Raw genomic sequence first — 17,229 nt, 5'->3', positions numbered from 1 at the left:
GTGGCTGCTGCTCGTGGTGGTTCCTCATTCACTGGTTCTTTCCTAGATGAGCCTAGCTGATGTGTAGATCGGCCTCAGTTCGGATGCACGCTGCTCTGTATCTCACCACTGTCTGGGGTCACCTTATCAGGTGTCTCACAAAAGCACTGTTGAATTCAGTCCGTAAGTCCCAGGCCGCCTTCACACTGTGTATGGCTTTGATGTGAAGGAGGTGAGTGGGGCAGCTTCTTAATAACTGTGCATCTAGTAGCGCCACACCTTGGCCCTCCAGCTATTCTTTTCCAGTAGCTGAGCTGTGACTGTCCAACCATGGTACTGCTGTGCTGAGGACGGAGCATAAGGCCTGAAATGCTTTCCCAGAAGTGGTAAAGGGTTTGGCATGGACAGTGTAGACACAGTGTACACACATAGCTAAGAAACACCAGCCTACAAACGTGCTTTCCTTGCACAAGCTGATTATCAAGACAAAATCAAAGAATAGGTGATAAATTAAATTAAAAAAGAATGTAAACCATTCTGTTTTGACTTTCAACCAGTCCTGACTTTAAAACCTAGCATTAGGCAAACAGGCTGCCCATGGGGGATGCTGCCATTGGTGTTTCTGTTCTAGGCGAGGCAGAAGGTGTTGGGCAGATGTTACCAGAGTTCTGTACTAGTGTGGATGCAAGCACAGTTTCGGAGGCAAAACAGACGCAGTGTGATGTTCACAGACTTCAGGCTTCAGAAAGGGGATACGTTTGTTAAAGTGTGTGGTAGATATTCAGCAGGCCACTGCGTCTAAGAATACTCACCAGTGAACTATACGCCCTGGAAGATTCCCTCCAGGAAATGGAGTTTATCCAGAACGGTTTCCTAGATGCCCGGAATGCACTTTAGTTGGTAGAGTACTGGCCTAGTGTGCATGAAACTCGAGCCCAGCATAAACCAGGCTTGCTCGTACATGCCTGTAATCCCAGCACTCAGGACATAGAGGCAGGAGGGTCATGTTGTAGGCTTAGCTACAACATGAGTTCTAGGCCATCTTTGCCTACAGGAGACCCCATATCAAAAACAAACAAACAAACAAAAATCCTTGCGAAAGTATGACAGTGGTAGTGGTGTGTGGCAGTTTTCCACATGTTTTCGGGTTCTCAACCCCAGTCACCCTGCCACTGACCAGCTTCTCTATTTGAAAGTTCTGGAAAGTAAATTCAAATGGAGACAGCTGTGATGGTGACAGCACAGGTTTTGTGTCATGTACTGAAATGGTCTTGCTTTCCCCGAACGGTAACAGTGCTCTGGGTGTGCTGAATCTAGGAGAGTACAGGAGCGGTAGAGCACGCTTAACACCAGCATTTGACAAGTGCACTGGCATCAAGTGCGTAATCTGGCTAGGATCATGCTACGATTACAGCTTGGCTGGGAGATGATAAACAGGACCTAGTAAATGCTGCCATGGCTGAGGTGTAGACAGAAGACGCTGACTAGATAGTGGTCTTCTGCTACTGGGATCTGTGGCCAGGTCCCCGCCCCTACCCCCGCCTTTGGTTTAGGTCTTCAGTTTAAAGAGGAGTAAGGAAAAAAACATACACAGTTTTGAAATTATATGCATGGTGCAGATGTTATATGGAAACAACCTCTTTCTAATTTTCAAATTCTTAGGGAAACCAGAGTACACTTCTCCATGTATATATATGATTTTGTTCTATACTCTTAACTTCCCTGCCTTTAGGATTCTTGTATTTTGGTGTCATTCTAACAGAGGTACACCTCGCATGTGGAGCAGCCTGTGAGATGAGCATCTAGGTGTGGGCCTTAGATCAAGCACTGAAGGAGGGCCCTGCCTGGCGCCTTTTCCACATGATAAAGGGGTCACATACCAGCCGTCAGCTCTCCCCAAAGCTATGTAACCTTCATGTATTGTGGCTACTAATCTGCACGACACTTCAGAGCACCATATGCTTCTGCGGCTAATCTGATATGTCTGTCTTTGTCTTCAGAAATGAAGCAGATGAATCTTGTCACTGGAAAACAGCGCCTAATAAAAAGGGCTCCCTTCTCCATCAGTGCCTTCAGGTATTGTAAAGGGGTAGGATGAAGGGCGGGGCTTCCCTTTCCCTGCTCTTTTTTACTCTTTGGCAGAACACCGGGTAGACTGACATTCATGTCATGGAGTGACCCTTGCAGTATTAATCCTCACCTCCGCTGACAGACTTACCTTCTGCCGCTGTCGCCTTTCATTCTTGCTTGTCATGTGTAATTTTCTTCCGTCCGTAGGCTAGTGTGCGCGGGAATTACAAGATGCTGTGTGGTTTTTGCTTAAAGTAGCCTGTTGAGCTTATGTTTGAATTTAAACTGGACATATGCTCAGAGACTTTTCCAGATATTTGACCATAAATCTTAGGGAACTGCCCACTTGGTCTACCCCTGCACTGATGCACGTCCGCCTTAGACATCTACTTGTACATCCGTATATCTTGGATATGACACCAGTCCACAGTGACCAAAGGCCTTTGGTCCACCGTGGGCCGCAGTGCAGCGCCTTCCCTGTTGCTGGGGTGCATGATTTCCTTTGGTTCCCTTTGCCATATATAGACTGAAGAAAGAATTGCGAAGAGCCAGAGGCAATAAATATTTTATTTGTTGCACATGGGAATGAAAAACAAGAAAAAAAGTTAAGAGTATATCTCCTTTTTTTCTAGAACGATCCCTCAAGCAAATATTGATTTTTTTTTTCTGTTCAGAGAACTTAAGAGGCAGCTCAGAAGCATGGGAGTGTGGAAACTGTAAGGAGTCCTCTTGCGCTCCTTCCAGGGATTTCTTGGAAAAGTAGAGCAAAGGAAGGGGTTGAGGGAGCTAGAAAATAAATAAATACTTTTCCTTTATCATAATTTAAGAGATAATGATGGTTTTCCTGCATCTGTGGGACACAGAGAATATGTTCTTACCTGCTGCACCAGGTCTGCATTCCTCAGTGCCAGGAACAGAATGCAGCAGTCCCTCATCCTCTAAGGTGTGGAGTCTGGGGGTGAGCCACAGTAATGGGAGGTAGCAGTAGGTAATGTTGTTAAACCTGGTGTCCCTTCCATGGGGAGGAGAGGTACACGCTGAGCCAAACAGTTTCTTCTGTCCAGGACGATACAAACTGCACAACAAAGACAGGAAGGAAGGACCAACGGACAGGGGTGGGGTGGGCAGATGTTTGGGGGCGTGTGACCAGTGCTGAGGACAGCAGTGGAGGCAGGAATGACAAGGGATGAGTTAACTAGAGAAGCCCAGGGGGTGATGAGCAGGAGGTGCTGATGCAGAAAGCTCGGCTGAGGATGGCGCTGGGCACTCACTGCAGGCCTGACATGAGTGTGCCCTGTGAAGGCCATGGATTCACACAGGTTATTTAAACCGTTCCCGATAGCTGAAAGACACATTGGACACGGGAGGGGGGGCGGGGGGCAGGGATGGGAGTGCTTTCGAAAAACAACTCAGTGTTGAAATTAATTTAAATAATAACTCCTGTAGTATTTGAAGTTCTTCTAGAACTCCCTTAAGAAAATTGGAATGTTCCTACTGTCACACTCATAATGAAGAAAAATATGAGTTTATGCCAGACTCCTTTGTTAGCAGACTGACAGAAATGCAAAAGTGGGCTAAGGTGTTTTTCTGGAGAGGTTACTGGACGATAGGTACCCTCCACATTCCTGGCCAGGTTAATGAGTACAACATCCCAAGACTCCACTGGGCATCCATCCATCATAGCTGTCAATAAAGGCATCCTTTGGTTCTGAGTCCCACTTCAGAGACGTCCTTCCTGGGCACATGAGAGACAGCGGGTAGATTTGTTCTTTGCTGCATTCAGAACAGAGTAGCAGAAGTTGGAGCTAAGTGTCACCAGAAGCATGCAGTTAAATAAATCATGGTTCTGTCACTCAGCTCTCCTGTTATTTGGACCCCAAACCCTCAGGAACTGCCCACTTTTTCCTGCACCAGTGCAGAGCCCCACTGGGCAATCTCTAGATGACATACCAAGCCCCTAGTGACTAAAGGAGGCCTAAGGAAGATACTCCACACAGACGCACTTCAGCTCCCCTTCCCTGGGCCTGGGGTGCATGTTTTCCTTTATGCTTCCCCTGGCCGTGCACAGATGGGTGGAATTGTGTGTGTGCAGAGCAGGCCTTGAGTGTTGACTAGATATGGCCATGTGCTACACTTCCCATAGCCCCGAGAACAAGGAGACTGGGTCCATACTGATATCGGGCTTGATAAGAATTGATTAAATGAACACAAATGGGTGTTTTGTGCTGGATAAAAATTCTGAACCCGAGGAAGCTCTGAAAGGACATCTGGGTCTATAAACAATGATTTACCTGGTGGTGGTGCACGCCTTTAGTCCCAGCACTTGGGAGGCAGATGCAGGTGGATCTCTGAGTTTGAAGCCAGCCTGGTCTACAGAGCAAGTTCTAGGACAGCCAGAGATACACAGAGAAACCCTGTGTTAAACAAACAAAAGTGGAACACAGTGAGTGTGTGGAGATGGAGTGAAGTGTAACAGCTGACAGAACATTGGCTGCAGCCAGAGAGAGGGTCCCACTCTGCCCTTCTTGGCACTCGTGGAACATTCTTGAATGGTTCCCAGCACCCACACACATACCTCACAACTGATTGTGACTGCAGCTCCAGGGGCTTGGATGCCCTCCTCTGCCTGCTGCAGCCACCTGCACATGTGTAGCACACTTGTACACAGATATACATACATACAAATAAAATCTTAAAAAATTATATATGGTATTAGGGTTTTTTTCTAAAAGTTTTATGAAATTTGACAAAAAGGGGCTAAAGATAGGTTTGAAGTTTATAAATGTCTTCCACTAACTTGATTTCCAAGGAAGGTTGGTGTGCCTGTTGACCGTTAGCTCCTGAACCTCTCACCGTCCTCTCTCTGTGTCCTGTGGCAGGACTGTATCTGATAGGTTTTAAGATTTGCTGCTGGGCATCTGCACTGAGCAAGTCAGGATGCACTGTGTGCAGAAACAGTCGGCAGAATAGAGAGGGCTGGGTCAGGCCTTGTGGGGCAGAGGAAGGGGAAACTGACCCATCCTGGAGGACAGCAATGGCTGCTGGAGTTCTCAGTTTCATTCAGTAGGAATATGAAGAAACACTTTTGGGTTTTTTTTTAATCAGCCTAAGTTTTCTTAGAAATCCCTTTTCTTTGGCTAAAATAGTCTTCACGTTTTATAGAAATTTCAACAAAATAAATTGAATTTCCTGTTTGTGAAATGTAAAAGCTGTGTAGATTTGTATATACCCACCATACTTTGTAACTCGACATGTAAAAATTAGGAAACGTAGTCATTCAGTAAATATTTCTAAGTGAAGTCAAGGGTTAAACTTAATCACATTTGTCATAATGCCTTGTAAACAGAAAACTCAGCTGTGGAGGAAAGGCTAAATCCCCGACATGATTATAACCTGCTTCTGACGCTCTGCTCTGTCTTTTGCTGTTTGAAGTTACATCTGTGAAAATGAGGCCATCCCCATGCCAACACACTGGGAGAACGTGAATCCTGACGTTCCCTACCAGGTAGAGCAGGTGGGCTGTAGGGCAGACAGTCCTGGGCCATCGGTGGACAGTTCCCTGCTAACCTGTGTGATCTTCCTCTCCCAGCTGGTTTCCCTGCAGAACCAAACACACGAGTATAATGAAGTTGCCAGTCTTTTTGGGAAAACAATGGATCGGAACCGAATTAAAAGGATTCAAAGGATTCAAAACTTAGACTTATGGGAGTTCTTTTGCAGGTAAGCCAGTTTCTTGTCCCTCCCTTCTCTGTGTCTCCTCTCACTCTTCTAAGTTGTAGGGATGGCCACACACACAGGTTCGCAGTACTGACTTAAAAAGCAAGCAGAAAACAAAGAGACTCTTCTTCCTGTAGCCTTTCGCTTGCTTTGTTTGAAAGCTGCTCTTCTCTTGCCATACCGTAATTTTATTTTACATTTGTTATCTTATTTTATGTGTATGACTGTTTTGCCCCCATGTGTGTCTGAAGAGGAGGTCTGTGTCCTAGTTCTGGAGTTACAGGCAGTTGTGAACCACCATGTGGGTCCTGCAAGAGCACTAAGTGCTCTTAACCACTGAGCCATCTCTGTAGCCCCTCGCTGGCCCCTCAGCCCTCCTCCATCCTGGGGATGTGGGGAAGCGCAGTGGGAGAGGCTTGTTCTCTGCTGGGCCCAACGTTGCATCTTGGTTGAAGTGGAGCTTTCCCGTGGCTTTGCTTGCTTCAGTCCTTAGATTGAATTAGAAATCTCTGACTTAAGTTAGAAATGCTGACTTTAAAAAACAAACAAAACCCAAACACTTACACTATCCTTCCGGTAGCTTTTTGCTTGTTTTGTTTGAAAGAACACTTTGTAATTTACTTTCAGATTCCTTGCTTCATTCAGAATTTATGCTGTGGATTTTAAAATCTCTATTCATTACCAAATCTAAGTTAGAAATGACTGTTAGAACCCTCAATGTGCCTCTAATCTAAAAATAAAGCTCATTACATTAAATTTAATTTGTTGCCCAAACTAACCTGTTGTATTGTACTTTTGTAATAAATATTACTTAAAATAAGTGGTTCTCTGAAATATTTTAAATAAACATTTGTAGATGTGATTTGATTTCTGGTATTTTTATTATAAGCTTTTAAGGATTTATTCAAAAAAAATTTCAAATGAACACAGAATTAGGAGTCTACCATCATAAGCACCATTGTCCTTGTGATCTTGTTCAGTATTTGTTAAGGTTTGCCCCACAAGCCAGGTAAGGAAGCATACCGGGCTAGCCCAGTACACAGAAAACTGAGACAGGAGAATTGTGAGTTCAAGGGCAACAGAGCAAGTTTGGGGCCAGATCACACAACTACATAATGAGACCCTGTTTCAGAGAGACAATCAAATAAACATTCATCAAAAACAGACGAAGATAGCAGCATAACTGGTTTTTTTGTTACTGAAAATTATTCAAAGCAGTTCCCAGCCTGTCACCCGTTTCATTTGCATGTACTTGAGAATTAAACTGACTTTCCTTTGGTGACTGTTATAGTTTTGTTTCCTGTTGCTATGGTAAGGTATCTGGATCAAAACAGCTTAAGGGAGAATGTTTATTTGGTCACAGTTCCAGATTACAGTCCATCATTTCAGGAAAGTCAAGTGGTAAGGAAGGTAAAAATGTTGAAGCAGTCACATTATACCCATAGTCAAGTTAAAAACGAATGCATGCACGCCAGTGCTTAGCTTGCTTTCTCCACTCTTACCAGTTCAAATCCTCCTGCCTAGGGAATGGTGCCACCCACAGTGGACCATCCCTTAACCTAATCAAGAAAATCCATCAAAGACATGCCCACAGATCAACCTAATCTAAACTATCCTCAATGAGATTCCATCCCCAGGTGATTCTACAATCAGAGCTAAGCATTACAGTAATGGTATATGGAATTCTTCTGTGGTCCCAACTCAGTTTCGTCCAGATATTCTTGTAAGAATTTATAATAACAGTGGGACGTTCAGCTTGTGCTTTTTATAGTGTTGAGTATTTGACCAAACACCTTTTATTTATTTATAGTCACTGTTTTTACCTGAATTTAGAAGGATTTATTCAGTTTGTTTGGGAGAAGATAGAAGCCTCTGCTCCCTGTGATTTTATTCTTTCAATGAATAGTTTGTCTAAAGTGAGTTGGTGAAACCCTTATGTATTCTTTTTTAAAAATTAGATTTATTTATTTTATACGTATTGACTTTTTCCTACATGTATATAGTGTATACCACATGCATGTCTAGTGCCCATGGATGTTAAAAAAGGGTGTCAGGTCCCCTGGGACTAGAGTTACAGGTGATTGTGAGCTACAATGTGGCTTCTAGGTCCTGAACCAGGTCCTCTGCAAGAGCAACAAGTGACATTAACTACTTAGCCATTTCTCCAGCGCCTGCTATATGTTCTTTTTAAGAGTAATTTGTTCTTATTTTTATATACATTGGTGTTTTGCCTACATGTATGCCTGTAAGGATGTGGGATCCTGGAGTTAGACTTATAAGCTGCCAGTTGGGTCCTGGGAATTTAATCTGGGTCCTCTGGAAGAGCAGCGAGTGCTCTTAACCACCGAGCCACCTCTCCAGCCCATATTGACTATTCTTACTTAAGCCTATGAACTGGAGTTCACATTGGTCTCCTTCATGTGTCAGAGCTCTCAGTAAAGCCATGTAGTAAATGTAGTACCGAGTCCTACAGCATTCATACTAGGAGCTCACTGGACATTTTCCTTGGTTTGTGCCCTTTGCGATCTTCTATAATATCAACCAGCAGACACCTGCCATGACAGCGCAAACACCGAGGCTTACGGTAAAGGCAGCCTGTCACTCTGACATCTCTCTCCCTGCAGAACTAAAATAGCCTCATGGGTCTCCTTGACATGGAGGCTGTGACTCACCATCTGGATAACCAGGCCCTGAGTGAGTCCACTCTGCTCCATACTGGACATTAGTTTCTTACTTCCTTTTCCCCACAGGTAGTCTGATCCACCACTTTATGATAGGCAGTATTGCAGGTCCTTGGGATTTGATGGTGTATACGTCTGTAGGTCAAAGAATCAGGCCTCTGCCAACCTGAGATGTATGGGTGAGAGCAGGTTACCATGGAAACACAAAGGGCATCAATTCACCCTTGCCTATAAAAGGAGGATGTGTGTTGTGGCATGGGAGGTACCAGGGAAAATGGCCTAAAGCTGCTGTTATTTGCACTAGGCTGGGAGTGGAGAGCAGCTCAGACATGGGGATATCATGACCCAAAATTTATATGAAAATGTCACAGAAAAATTCAGAGATTTTAAAATAGAAGAGCATTAGGGTGAGTGGCATTAAAAACCTAGCCAAGAAGTAGAGTGCAGGAGCTAATAGTGCCGCTGGCTGGCTGTTCATCTTCCCTCTATAGCCTGTCAGTCAAAACGATCTAGGCTACAGAGTACAATTAGCAGGACCTTCCATACAGCAGTTTATAAGCCACGCTGGTCATGTTTTATTGCTTCTTCTTCTTCTTCTTGGGTGTTTTCCTGAAACAATGGAAAGTCTGGAGGGAGGGAAGGAAATAGGAAGACAGAGAAAGAGAGAAATTCATTCATTCATTCATTCATTCGTGTTTACAATGATAATTCACCAGGTAATATTGTAGAAAAAGCCATAAGGTAGTGGCTGTCAGCTGGGAGTGATTTTTTTTTTCCTACCAGGAACCTTTGATAGCAAGGAGGCATTTTTGATTGTCCTATGGTAGAGTGTAGGGGCTATTGGTACATGGCGGATAGAGGCCAGAAATAATACACAGGTCAGCCTCCACAACAAGGACCTCTCCATCCTCAAATAGCAGTTCTGCTAATACTATGAGCCCTAGAATCACAGCTTGAAGCAGGGGGACCAGTTTAGGAAATGATTCTGTAATTAAACTGAGACTTTGGATGGCCTCTCAACCAAGACGGTGAACGCAGTGTTGGAGCAATGGCAATGATTTGGAGGTATTCAGGATATAAGATCATAGGGCTTGGTGCGTTATTCTGTTTGCACACTGAGTGAGTGAGGGAGACTGACAAGGCCACTCTTAGATGTTGGTTTTTTTCACCTTACTTAACTAGAGGAGTGGAAGGCACACTTGGTCTTCGTAGAGATGGGAGGGATCAGCAGCAGATACTCAGTGCTTGCATGTGGATGTAGACTAGTGATGAAGGCTAGAAGATAAAGGGTACTACCAACAAGGGATCTAAGGTGTGTGTGTGTGTGTGTGTGAGTGTGTGTGTGTGTGTGTGTGTGTGTGTAAGAGAGAGACAGACAGACAGACGGACAGACAGAGACAGACAGAGACAGAGAGAGACAGACTGACTGACCAGACTGGAGAGGATGAGCAGAGGTAGATAGTGAGACAGGGAGCAGCAGAAGCTAATGGAACCAGAGGGGTTGTCTGCCGGGCTGCATCCCGAAGTGCCAGGAAGGTGAATACAGGGCATGTCCTCAGGTTTGCAGCAAACCCTGAAGAAAAGGAAAGTAATTTTGGGTGTTGTGTCATGTGGACAAGTAAAAGTTGACAACTTCTGTAGGAAGCTTGGCACTGGGGGGTGGAGAGGACATAAATAAAGTGGGCAGGAAGAAGAGCGGATTTGGTTCTTATTATCATCGTTTCTATAATGGTTAACAATGGGAAGAAACCTATAAACAGGAGAGGTGAGAAGATGAAGGCGGAGGGCGGTGGGTTGACTGAACTCTCAAGGAGCATGATGGGATGGGGTTCAGTGACCATGTGCCGGAAAGGACGGAGACACATGAGAGGAGAGAGCCTGGCTGGCCTGCAGACCTCAAAGCCGCCTTTGGTTTCTGTGGTGAAGCAAATGAAGTCACCTACATAGAGTGAGATCCTAGAGGTATGGAGAAAGGGAAAGAAATAAGAGGAGCTTATGTGGCCACCATAGGAAGTGGGGGGCAGAAGAGCTTCGAACCACAGGGTTTCCTGCTCTGAGGGTTAAGCCTCAGGTGAATGTGGAGCGTGTGAGTGTCTGGGGGGTCCTGCAGAAGTTGCCTGTGGCTTAGAGGTACAGTTGGAAGGGCAGCAAGGGGAGATGGCTGCAGCCGTCAGAGTTGCCGGGACCCCGGTCTTGATGAGGATGTGGGTTTTGATCAAGCAGAAGATGTCAGACTTGGCTTTGGGGTTCTTCAACGTGTAGAGGGATCCATCACCCAATCTAGATCCCCAGACTCAGAACCCCTGTTTCTGCCTGCTGTTTGTATCTCTAAAGAGTTCTATGGTGGTTCTGGTGTTCATCTGAAATGGAAGACAGTGACTCTAAACTCGGATGAACATGCTCAGTCCAGAGCGTGGAGACACTGCTGCTCTGAGGTAGTGTGTGGGCCAGGCACTAGGCCTTTTCGGAACATTGGTACTCACAGGAAGGGGATATTGAGACATCTTTGAGAGCTGGGTACTGTTATGGTTTGTATATGCTTGGCCCAAGGAGTGACACCAATAGAAGGTGTGGCCTTGTTGGAGTGGGTGTGGCCTTGTTGGGGTAGGTGTGGCCTTGTTGGGGTAGGTGTGGCCTTGTTGGGGTAGGTGTGGCCTTGTTGGGGTAGGTTTGGCCTTGTTGGGGTAGGTGTGGCCTTGTTGGGGTAGGTGTGTCACTGGGTGTGGGCTTTAAGACCCTCATCCTAGCTGCCTGGACGCTACTATTTTGCTGGCAGCCTTCAGATGAAGATGTAGAACTCTCAGTTCCTCCTGCCTGGATGCTGCCACGCTCCCACCTTGATAATAATTAACTGAGAGCCTGTAAGCCAGCCCCAATTAAATGTTGTTCTTCTAAGAGTTGCCTTGGTCGGTGATGTCTGTTCACAGCAGTAAAACCCCAACTAAGACAGGTACCATAGTACTTTGTGTAGATTCAGAAGTGGATGTTTGATCCTCTGGGCAAGGTTGGGAAGCATTTACTGTAATCTTAGGTCTTTTCTTGCAAGTTTACCTTGATTCAAGTTTCTAGAAGACCAAAAGCATGGTCTGTGAGCCCACATTTCCTGGTGTATTAGTAGGGGTGCAAACCTTTAAGCACCCTGTCTACTCTGGTTCTGCCTGGTATGTGCGATCCCTCCATTCCAGTAGCCACTCAGTATTTCGTCAGTGCCAGACTCCACATTCCAAACCAAGGTTCACTTTGGGTCATTAAACTCCAGTGCTGAAGACTTGTGGCTGATCGCCCTGTCCAAAATTCACTTTGGGAAGTAATAACAAGTAAGCATCCTTGTCGTGTGTGTGTTATGAATTTATGCACACCACAGGTGCGAGAAGCCCTGAGAGGCAAGAGGGCCCCAGAACTCCTGGACCTGGAGTTAGAAGTGATCATGAGCCATCTGATGGGGTGCTGGGACCTGAACCCAGGTCCTCTGCAAAGAGTAGTAAGAGCTTTTAGCCTCTGAGCCATCTCTCCAGCCCCAGACACCTTGATTCTTAGAGTGCAATCTCGTTACATCATTACAGCTCATAAGTCATTGCAGCTCATAAAACCCGACCTTAGCAGTGAATGTATTAATCATGTGATTGCTTTAACGAAGCAACAACCATGGCATAGACTAATGAATGTTGAACTTAATAAGTTTACCAATATTATATGTGGGAAAGCTCTTTGGATCATTTAACTGGGCCTCTGTAAAGTGGCTGCAAAAGTTTCTTATGGTGGGAGCAATATTTTCCAAGTGATGGTGCAAAAAGAAAGAGTAGTAGGCCCTTAGAAGCTCTTTGCAAAGAACTGGATGTCAAACTTGCTTGCTTCTTGAGCCCTTCAACATGCCAGGTACACAGATGAAAATGTAGGTTTGCTAATCAGGCTCAGGATAGATTCAAAACCAGAACTCGTAGCTTGACTTCTGAGTCAACTCAAATCCAGAAGACCCAGGAAGTCGAAAATGAGCCTAAACGAATAGGTAATTTCTTAAAAGCATTCTTTCCCACTATCTGGTAAAGGGAATTGCATGTGCAGTGCTCAAAACCAATGAGTCAGTTCTCAGACACAGTCCTAGAAAAAGAAACTGGGTAGAATTTCTTAGTGAGAAATGCACTTTCGTCGTGTGAATGAAAGAGTTGTTGGCTGCGTGCCCTTCTAATATGAGCCGTGGTCTGGAAGGACGGTTGCTCCATATCAAAGCCCGTAAACTGAATTTTGATACATATTCCTCAATGATGCCTTAAGAGTGTGCATTTCATTTCTGAAAACCATTAGAATGCATATCTTTCAGTTGCCTGTTATGATTAAATTTGTCCATTTATAGTATGGATATTATATTTTGTTACTTAAATTTTACTTTTAAAACTGAAACAAGCCTAAAGAATTAGGTTTATCTTTCAGTTGTTCAGATGATTACATGGGAGAGGTCTGATTTGAAAAATCTCGAGAATTTTATTTGGCCACATACAGCATGGTGGCCATTTCATGGCACTATTAGCTCAGTTCACTGGTTCTGGTCCCACCAGTGTTTGACGATACCTGGGCTGGTTGGTCCCTACCAATGCTAGTAAGCTGAGGTAGCCAGCAAATTCGGTTTAAGTTTTGCTGTGGAGAAGGGTCTGGAAGCTTTGCTAAAGTGTGAGGAACAGCTAGGGGAATAATGTGTCTTTTCCAGAGAACAAAGCTGGGGGATTGTTCACAGTTTTGGGGTGGCTATCTATGAAGTCATTTATGAAAGAAAAGAGCTGCTCTGGGTTTAGAACAACATCCCAGGCCGATCAGTACACAGAGAGGCAGGTTCTAGTGCAGTGTTGGGATGAATGTACTTTGTTGGAGTTACAGCTGATGACAGGGCAATCTGGCCCCAAGTCCTCGGCTCTAGAATGGATTGAAGCCTCGGCCTCTCCATCCAGTGGTTAGTTACAGAAGTACTCTGTGCCCTAGCCCTCTATCGAACCCTGCCCACTGGTATACTCCGAGTGTGCCGCCGCATCTCTGTGCAGTAAGTTTTTAAGGAAAGGCTCAGGCACAGCTCCGGTGAGCTGGCAGAAATAATTTTAAATATCTTCCTGGTGAAGTATTTCAAACCCCCTTGTGCCACAAATAGCTTGCAAACCCCTGCGTGGCCATCATCAGATTTGACATTTCTGCCCTTGACTCATCACCTTGATCTCGCATCTCCCGAGGGTCAACAACGGGTTTATTCCATCCCATCCCGTTCTTGTCTCCTCTCAAAAAGAGATGCTTTCTTGCCTGTAGATTTATACTTTTAGTTCCTGGGTGGGCATGTAGATCTGTATAATTAATACACTGTAGTACGTTGTGAAATACATTGATTTTTTTCCCTCACATTCTATTTGGGCTTATTTTGTATTTACAGTGCACATGGACATAGTTTATTTTAACTTTTGTTTTTGTGAGTCCAGGCCTCCCTATGTAGCTATGGCCGTCCTGGAATGCACTGTGTAGACCAGGCTGGCCTCAAACTCACGAAGATTTTCATGCTTCTGTCTTCCAAGTACCGGAACAACTCCCACCATCCGTGGCTCCTACTTCTGAGTTTTCTATGTAAATAGATGAGTATCCGTTCTTCTGTGAAAGATTTTTAGGCTTTTGGTTTTATCTTTTCCAGCATCACTATGCCCAGCCCTCCCGTCTCTGCACTGGAGATGTGCTCGCTGAGAATGCTGAACTCTAGTTTGATGTTCTGGAAGGTTCAAAATCCAGCTGATCAAAGTCAGCTGATCAGACTTTGGGGATAAAAAGATTAAGACGCAGTTCCAACTCTGAGAAAGATTTCTTCATCTAAGACCTAAGAACTTGGGGTTATTATAGCCTTATAGCCTCATTTTCAGACATCTATAATGCCTAGCCGCTCTAGGCCATTGATTCCTCCCTTCCTTCCCTCCCCCTCCCTCCCTCTCCCTCCTCCTCCCTCCCCCTTCCTTTCCCTCCCCTTCCCTTCCCCTCCTTCCCCTTCCCTCTTGTCATCTTCGTCCCACAGTGCCGAGGAATGGACCCAGGCTCTTCCCAACATGCCAGAGTCGTTCTACCACTGAGCCGCATGCCCACTCTTTTAACATAATTTTCAGCCTTTAATCACAATGTAACTATACATTTTTTGAAACTCATGCAACCTAAACTAACTTCAAAATAATTTTTTAAAAAAAGCTGAGGATAGCCTTGAATTCTTGATCCTCCTGTCTCTGTGTCTTGTACCATGGGATTGCAGACATTAAGTACCATACCTAGCTGATAGCTGTCATCTCAGATGAGATGGCTTTTATGTATCCAAGAGCATTTGAAATAGTTTCTCTGCTCTGTCCACTCAGATGAGTTCTATTTTTGTCTCATCCTTTCTATTGAACTTTGCCTTTAACATTTTAACTTAATAATTACTGCTCACCGGTATATTTTTCTGTGCTTTTGTATCTGGATGTTTTATGATTTTAGGAAAAAGGCTCAGCTCAAGAAAAAGAGAGGTGTCCCCCAGATCAATGAGCAAATGCTGTTTCACGGCACCAGCAGTGAATTTGTGGAAGCAATTTGCATTCACAACTTTGACTGGAGAATCAATGGTGTGCACGGTGCTGTCTTTGGAAAAGGTAATAATGCGAGTCTCTGTCCAGGCTCAGTCAGAGGGGAGAGTTCCCCCTCTGGAGAAAGTTGGTTGCTCTATGATTCAGAGTTGGCAGTAATGAAGCTAGAAGTTACCAGACTAAGCATTCTAAACAAACCTCAGTGCTTCTGAGCCACAGAAAAGCACACAGGGTGGAAGCGAGGCGTGTACATCTGCCATATTCAATAGTTTTTGGTCACCCAGGAGGGATGGCGTGTGCCAGAGAAGCCTTACGGCATCTGTAGTGCTGAGTCAGCCCTCCCCATGGATGAGCCTACACACTGAGCTGCTCTACAGCAAGTGCCTAGAGTGACAGAAACACATTACTCTCTAGCATAGCTACCAGGAGCTTTGGTATCTTGGTTGGTTGGTTGCTTGTTAGAAAATGATGGGTAAGAGGGATAGGCAAGATCCCAGTGTGCACTAAAGGGGGAAGTGGGGGAAGCACCATGTCATAGCCAGCAGCTTCTTGGGTTTGAGCTCCTCGGGTAGAGCAATATGGTACAGAGCTTGGCTGGATGCTGGGTGAGGGCTGTAGGGAGGGGCTGAGGAAGGACACAGCTCAGGAGGAGGGCCTCCAGGTGAAATTCTGACCTGCCACACCTCTCACCAGGGAATGGTTTTGTGTTTTATTTACTAGATTTTCATGTAAGCACTCTTTTTGGAAATGCAAGTTTGGCACCCGGTTTCTCAGGGGCACAGGAGGGCACTGGTGAGGCCTGATATACCACAGTTGCCTCCACAGGATGGGGGAGGGGAGATTATGTCCTCTTCTTCAGTTTGCAGAGGAGGAGGTCCCACACCTGCCCCTGTGATGTGACTCATGCCTGTCAGAATGCTGTTCCCCTGACAGTCAGAATGTTGTCTCCTGAGTGTCATGTTTTCTCCCGAGTAACCTTGGCCCTTTCTGTTGAAGGAACCTATTTCGCTAGAGATGCGGCGTACTCCAGTCGTTTCTGCAAAGATGACATCAAGCACGGGAACACATTCCAGATTCATGGGGTCAGCTTGCAGCAGCGACATCTGTTCAGAACCTATAAATCCATGTTTCTTGCTCGAGTGCTAATTGGTGATTACATAAATGGAGACTCGAAATACATGAGGCCTCCTTCCAAAGACGGGAGCTATGTGAATTTGTATGACAGCTGTGTGGATGACACCTGGAACCCCAAGATCTTTGTGGTTTTTGATGCCAACCAGATCTACCCTGAGTACCTAATAGACTTCCACTGACCCTGCCTCCCAGGCTTAGTGGTCAAAGCTTTGCTCTCTCACCGCAGGAGGACTTGACCCCCTGTCTAGCCGCTAATAGAAATATTGGATACTTTTGAAACAGATACAGAAAAGAATGCGGCCTAAGTATATAAAGAAGTACTGGCTGTCAGGTTGGTTATATGTTGTTCTGTTTCTGTCTGTTCCGGTTTTGTCAAAGACCGATGCTGTTGCCACCTTAACATCCAGGAGAGAGAGGTACTTCTCAGAGCCGAGCAGGATGAGTCTCATTACCATGGCCAGGCAGTCTTCAAAGTACACACACACATGTGACCCGGTCAAATGATTTGAGTTTTTGTACCCTATTAGGACAACTGGCCCTTTATAAATTGAATTTTGGCATTACTATCGATCAATGAGCATGTGACTTTGTTGGCCCTTCTGAGGGGGCATTTAAAACCCCGAAACAGCCCCTGGTGCTCAGCGAAGTAAGAGACAAAAGACACGCTCTGCTGTGCTAGGAGACAAGCTAGCAGAAGAGAGACCAGCAGAGCCTGCTTCCCACTGCTATAGGAAGGCGGTCTGGAACCCCAGAGCAGCGCACACCCTTCTCACACACCTCCCACAGTTGAGCTGACCACTGCCACGGACGGTCAGTAGCTCCCGTGCAGCCCTCCAGCAGTCTGTTTATTTCTTCATGTCCAAGCCCTGCAGTGATCACTTCTAAGAGGTTTTATCGGTCCTGCCACAGCCCCTGAGAGACACATAGCTGTTCCCCGGTGATTCCTAAGATCCACACGTGTCGGTGGGTGGTATCTTTCTGTTTTGAACGATTGCAGAGAACATGAGATGCTGGGTAGAAGTCTGATTTCTCCTTTAGAGTAGTGGTTGACAGCTTCCAACCCATGAGCAGCTACGTACAAC

At 45.4% G+C, this 17,229-nt stretch overlaps 1 protein-coding gene across 3 annotated transcripts in view; it reads left to right on the top strand.

Annotated features, from left to right (window-relative positions):
* The window catches only part of Parp11 (poly(ADP-ribose) polymerase family member 11), a 37,233-nt gene extending 20,747 nt beyond the window's left edge, over nucleotides 1–16,486 (top strand). For all 3 annotated transcript variants that reach the window (XM_032905611.1, XM_032905610.1, XM_032905613.1), the window contains 5 exons: nucleotides 1,980–2,055; nucleotides 5,482–5,554; nucleotides 5,639–5,769; nucleotides 14,928–15,079; nucleotides 16,010–16,486. In XM_032905611.1, coding sequence (XP_032761502.1) covers nucleotides 1,982–2,055; nucleotides 5,482–5,554; nucleotides 5,639–5,769; nucleotides 14,928–15,079; nucleotides 16,010–16,326 — 747 coding nt within the window. In that variant the 5' untranslated portion in view covers nucleotides 1,980–1,981 and the 3' untranslated portion in view covers nucleotides 16,327–16,486. The remainder of the gene's footprint in view (nucleotides 1–1,979; nucleotides 2,056–5,481; nucleotides 5,555–5,638; nucleotides 5,770–14,927; nucleotides 15,080–16,009) is intronic.
* The last annotated feature ends 743 nt before the right edge of the window (nucleotides 16,487–17,229 follow it).

This window comes from Rattus rattus, chromosome 6, assembly GCF_011064425.1.
Source record: "Rattus rattus isolate New Zealand chromosome 6, Rrattus_CSIRO_v1, whole genome shotgun sequence".
NCBI classification, from domain to species: Eukaryota; Metazoa; Chordata; class Mammalia; order Rodentia; family Muridae; genus Rattus; species Rattus rattus.
This window is presented reverse-complemented; position numbering and strand designations above follow the sequence as displayed.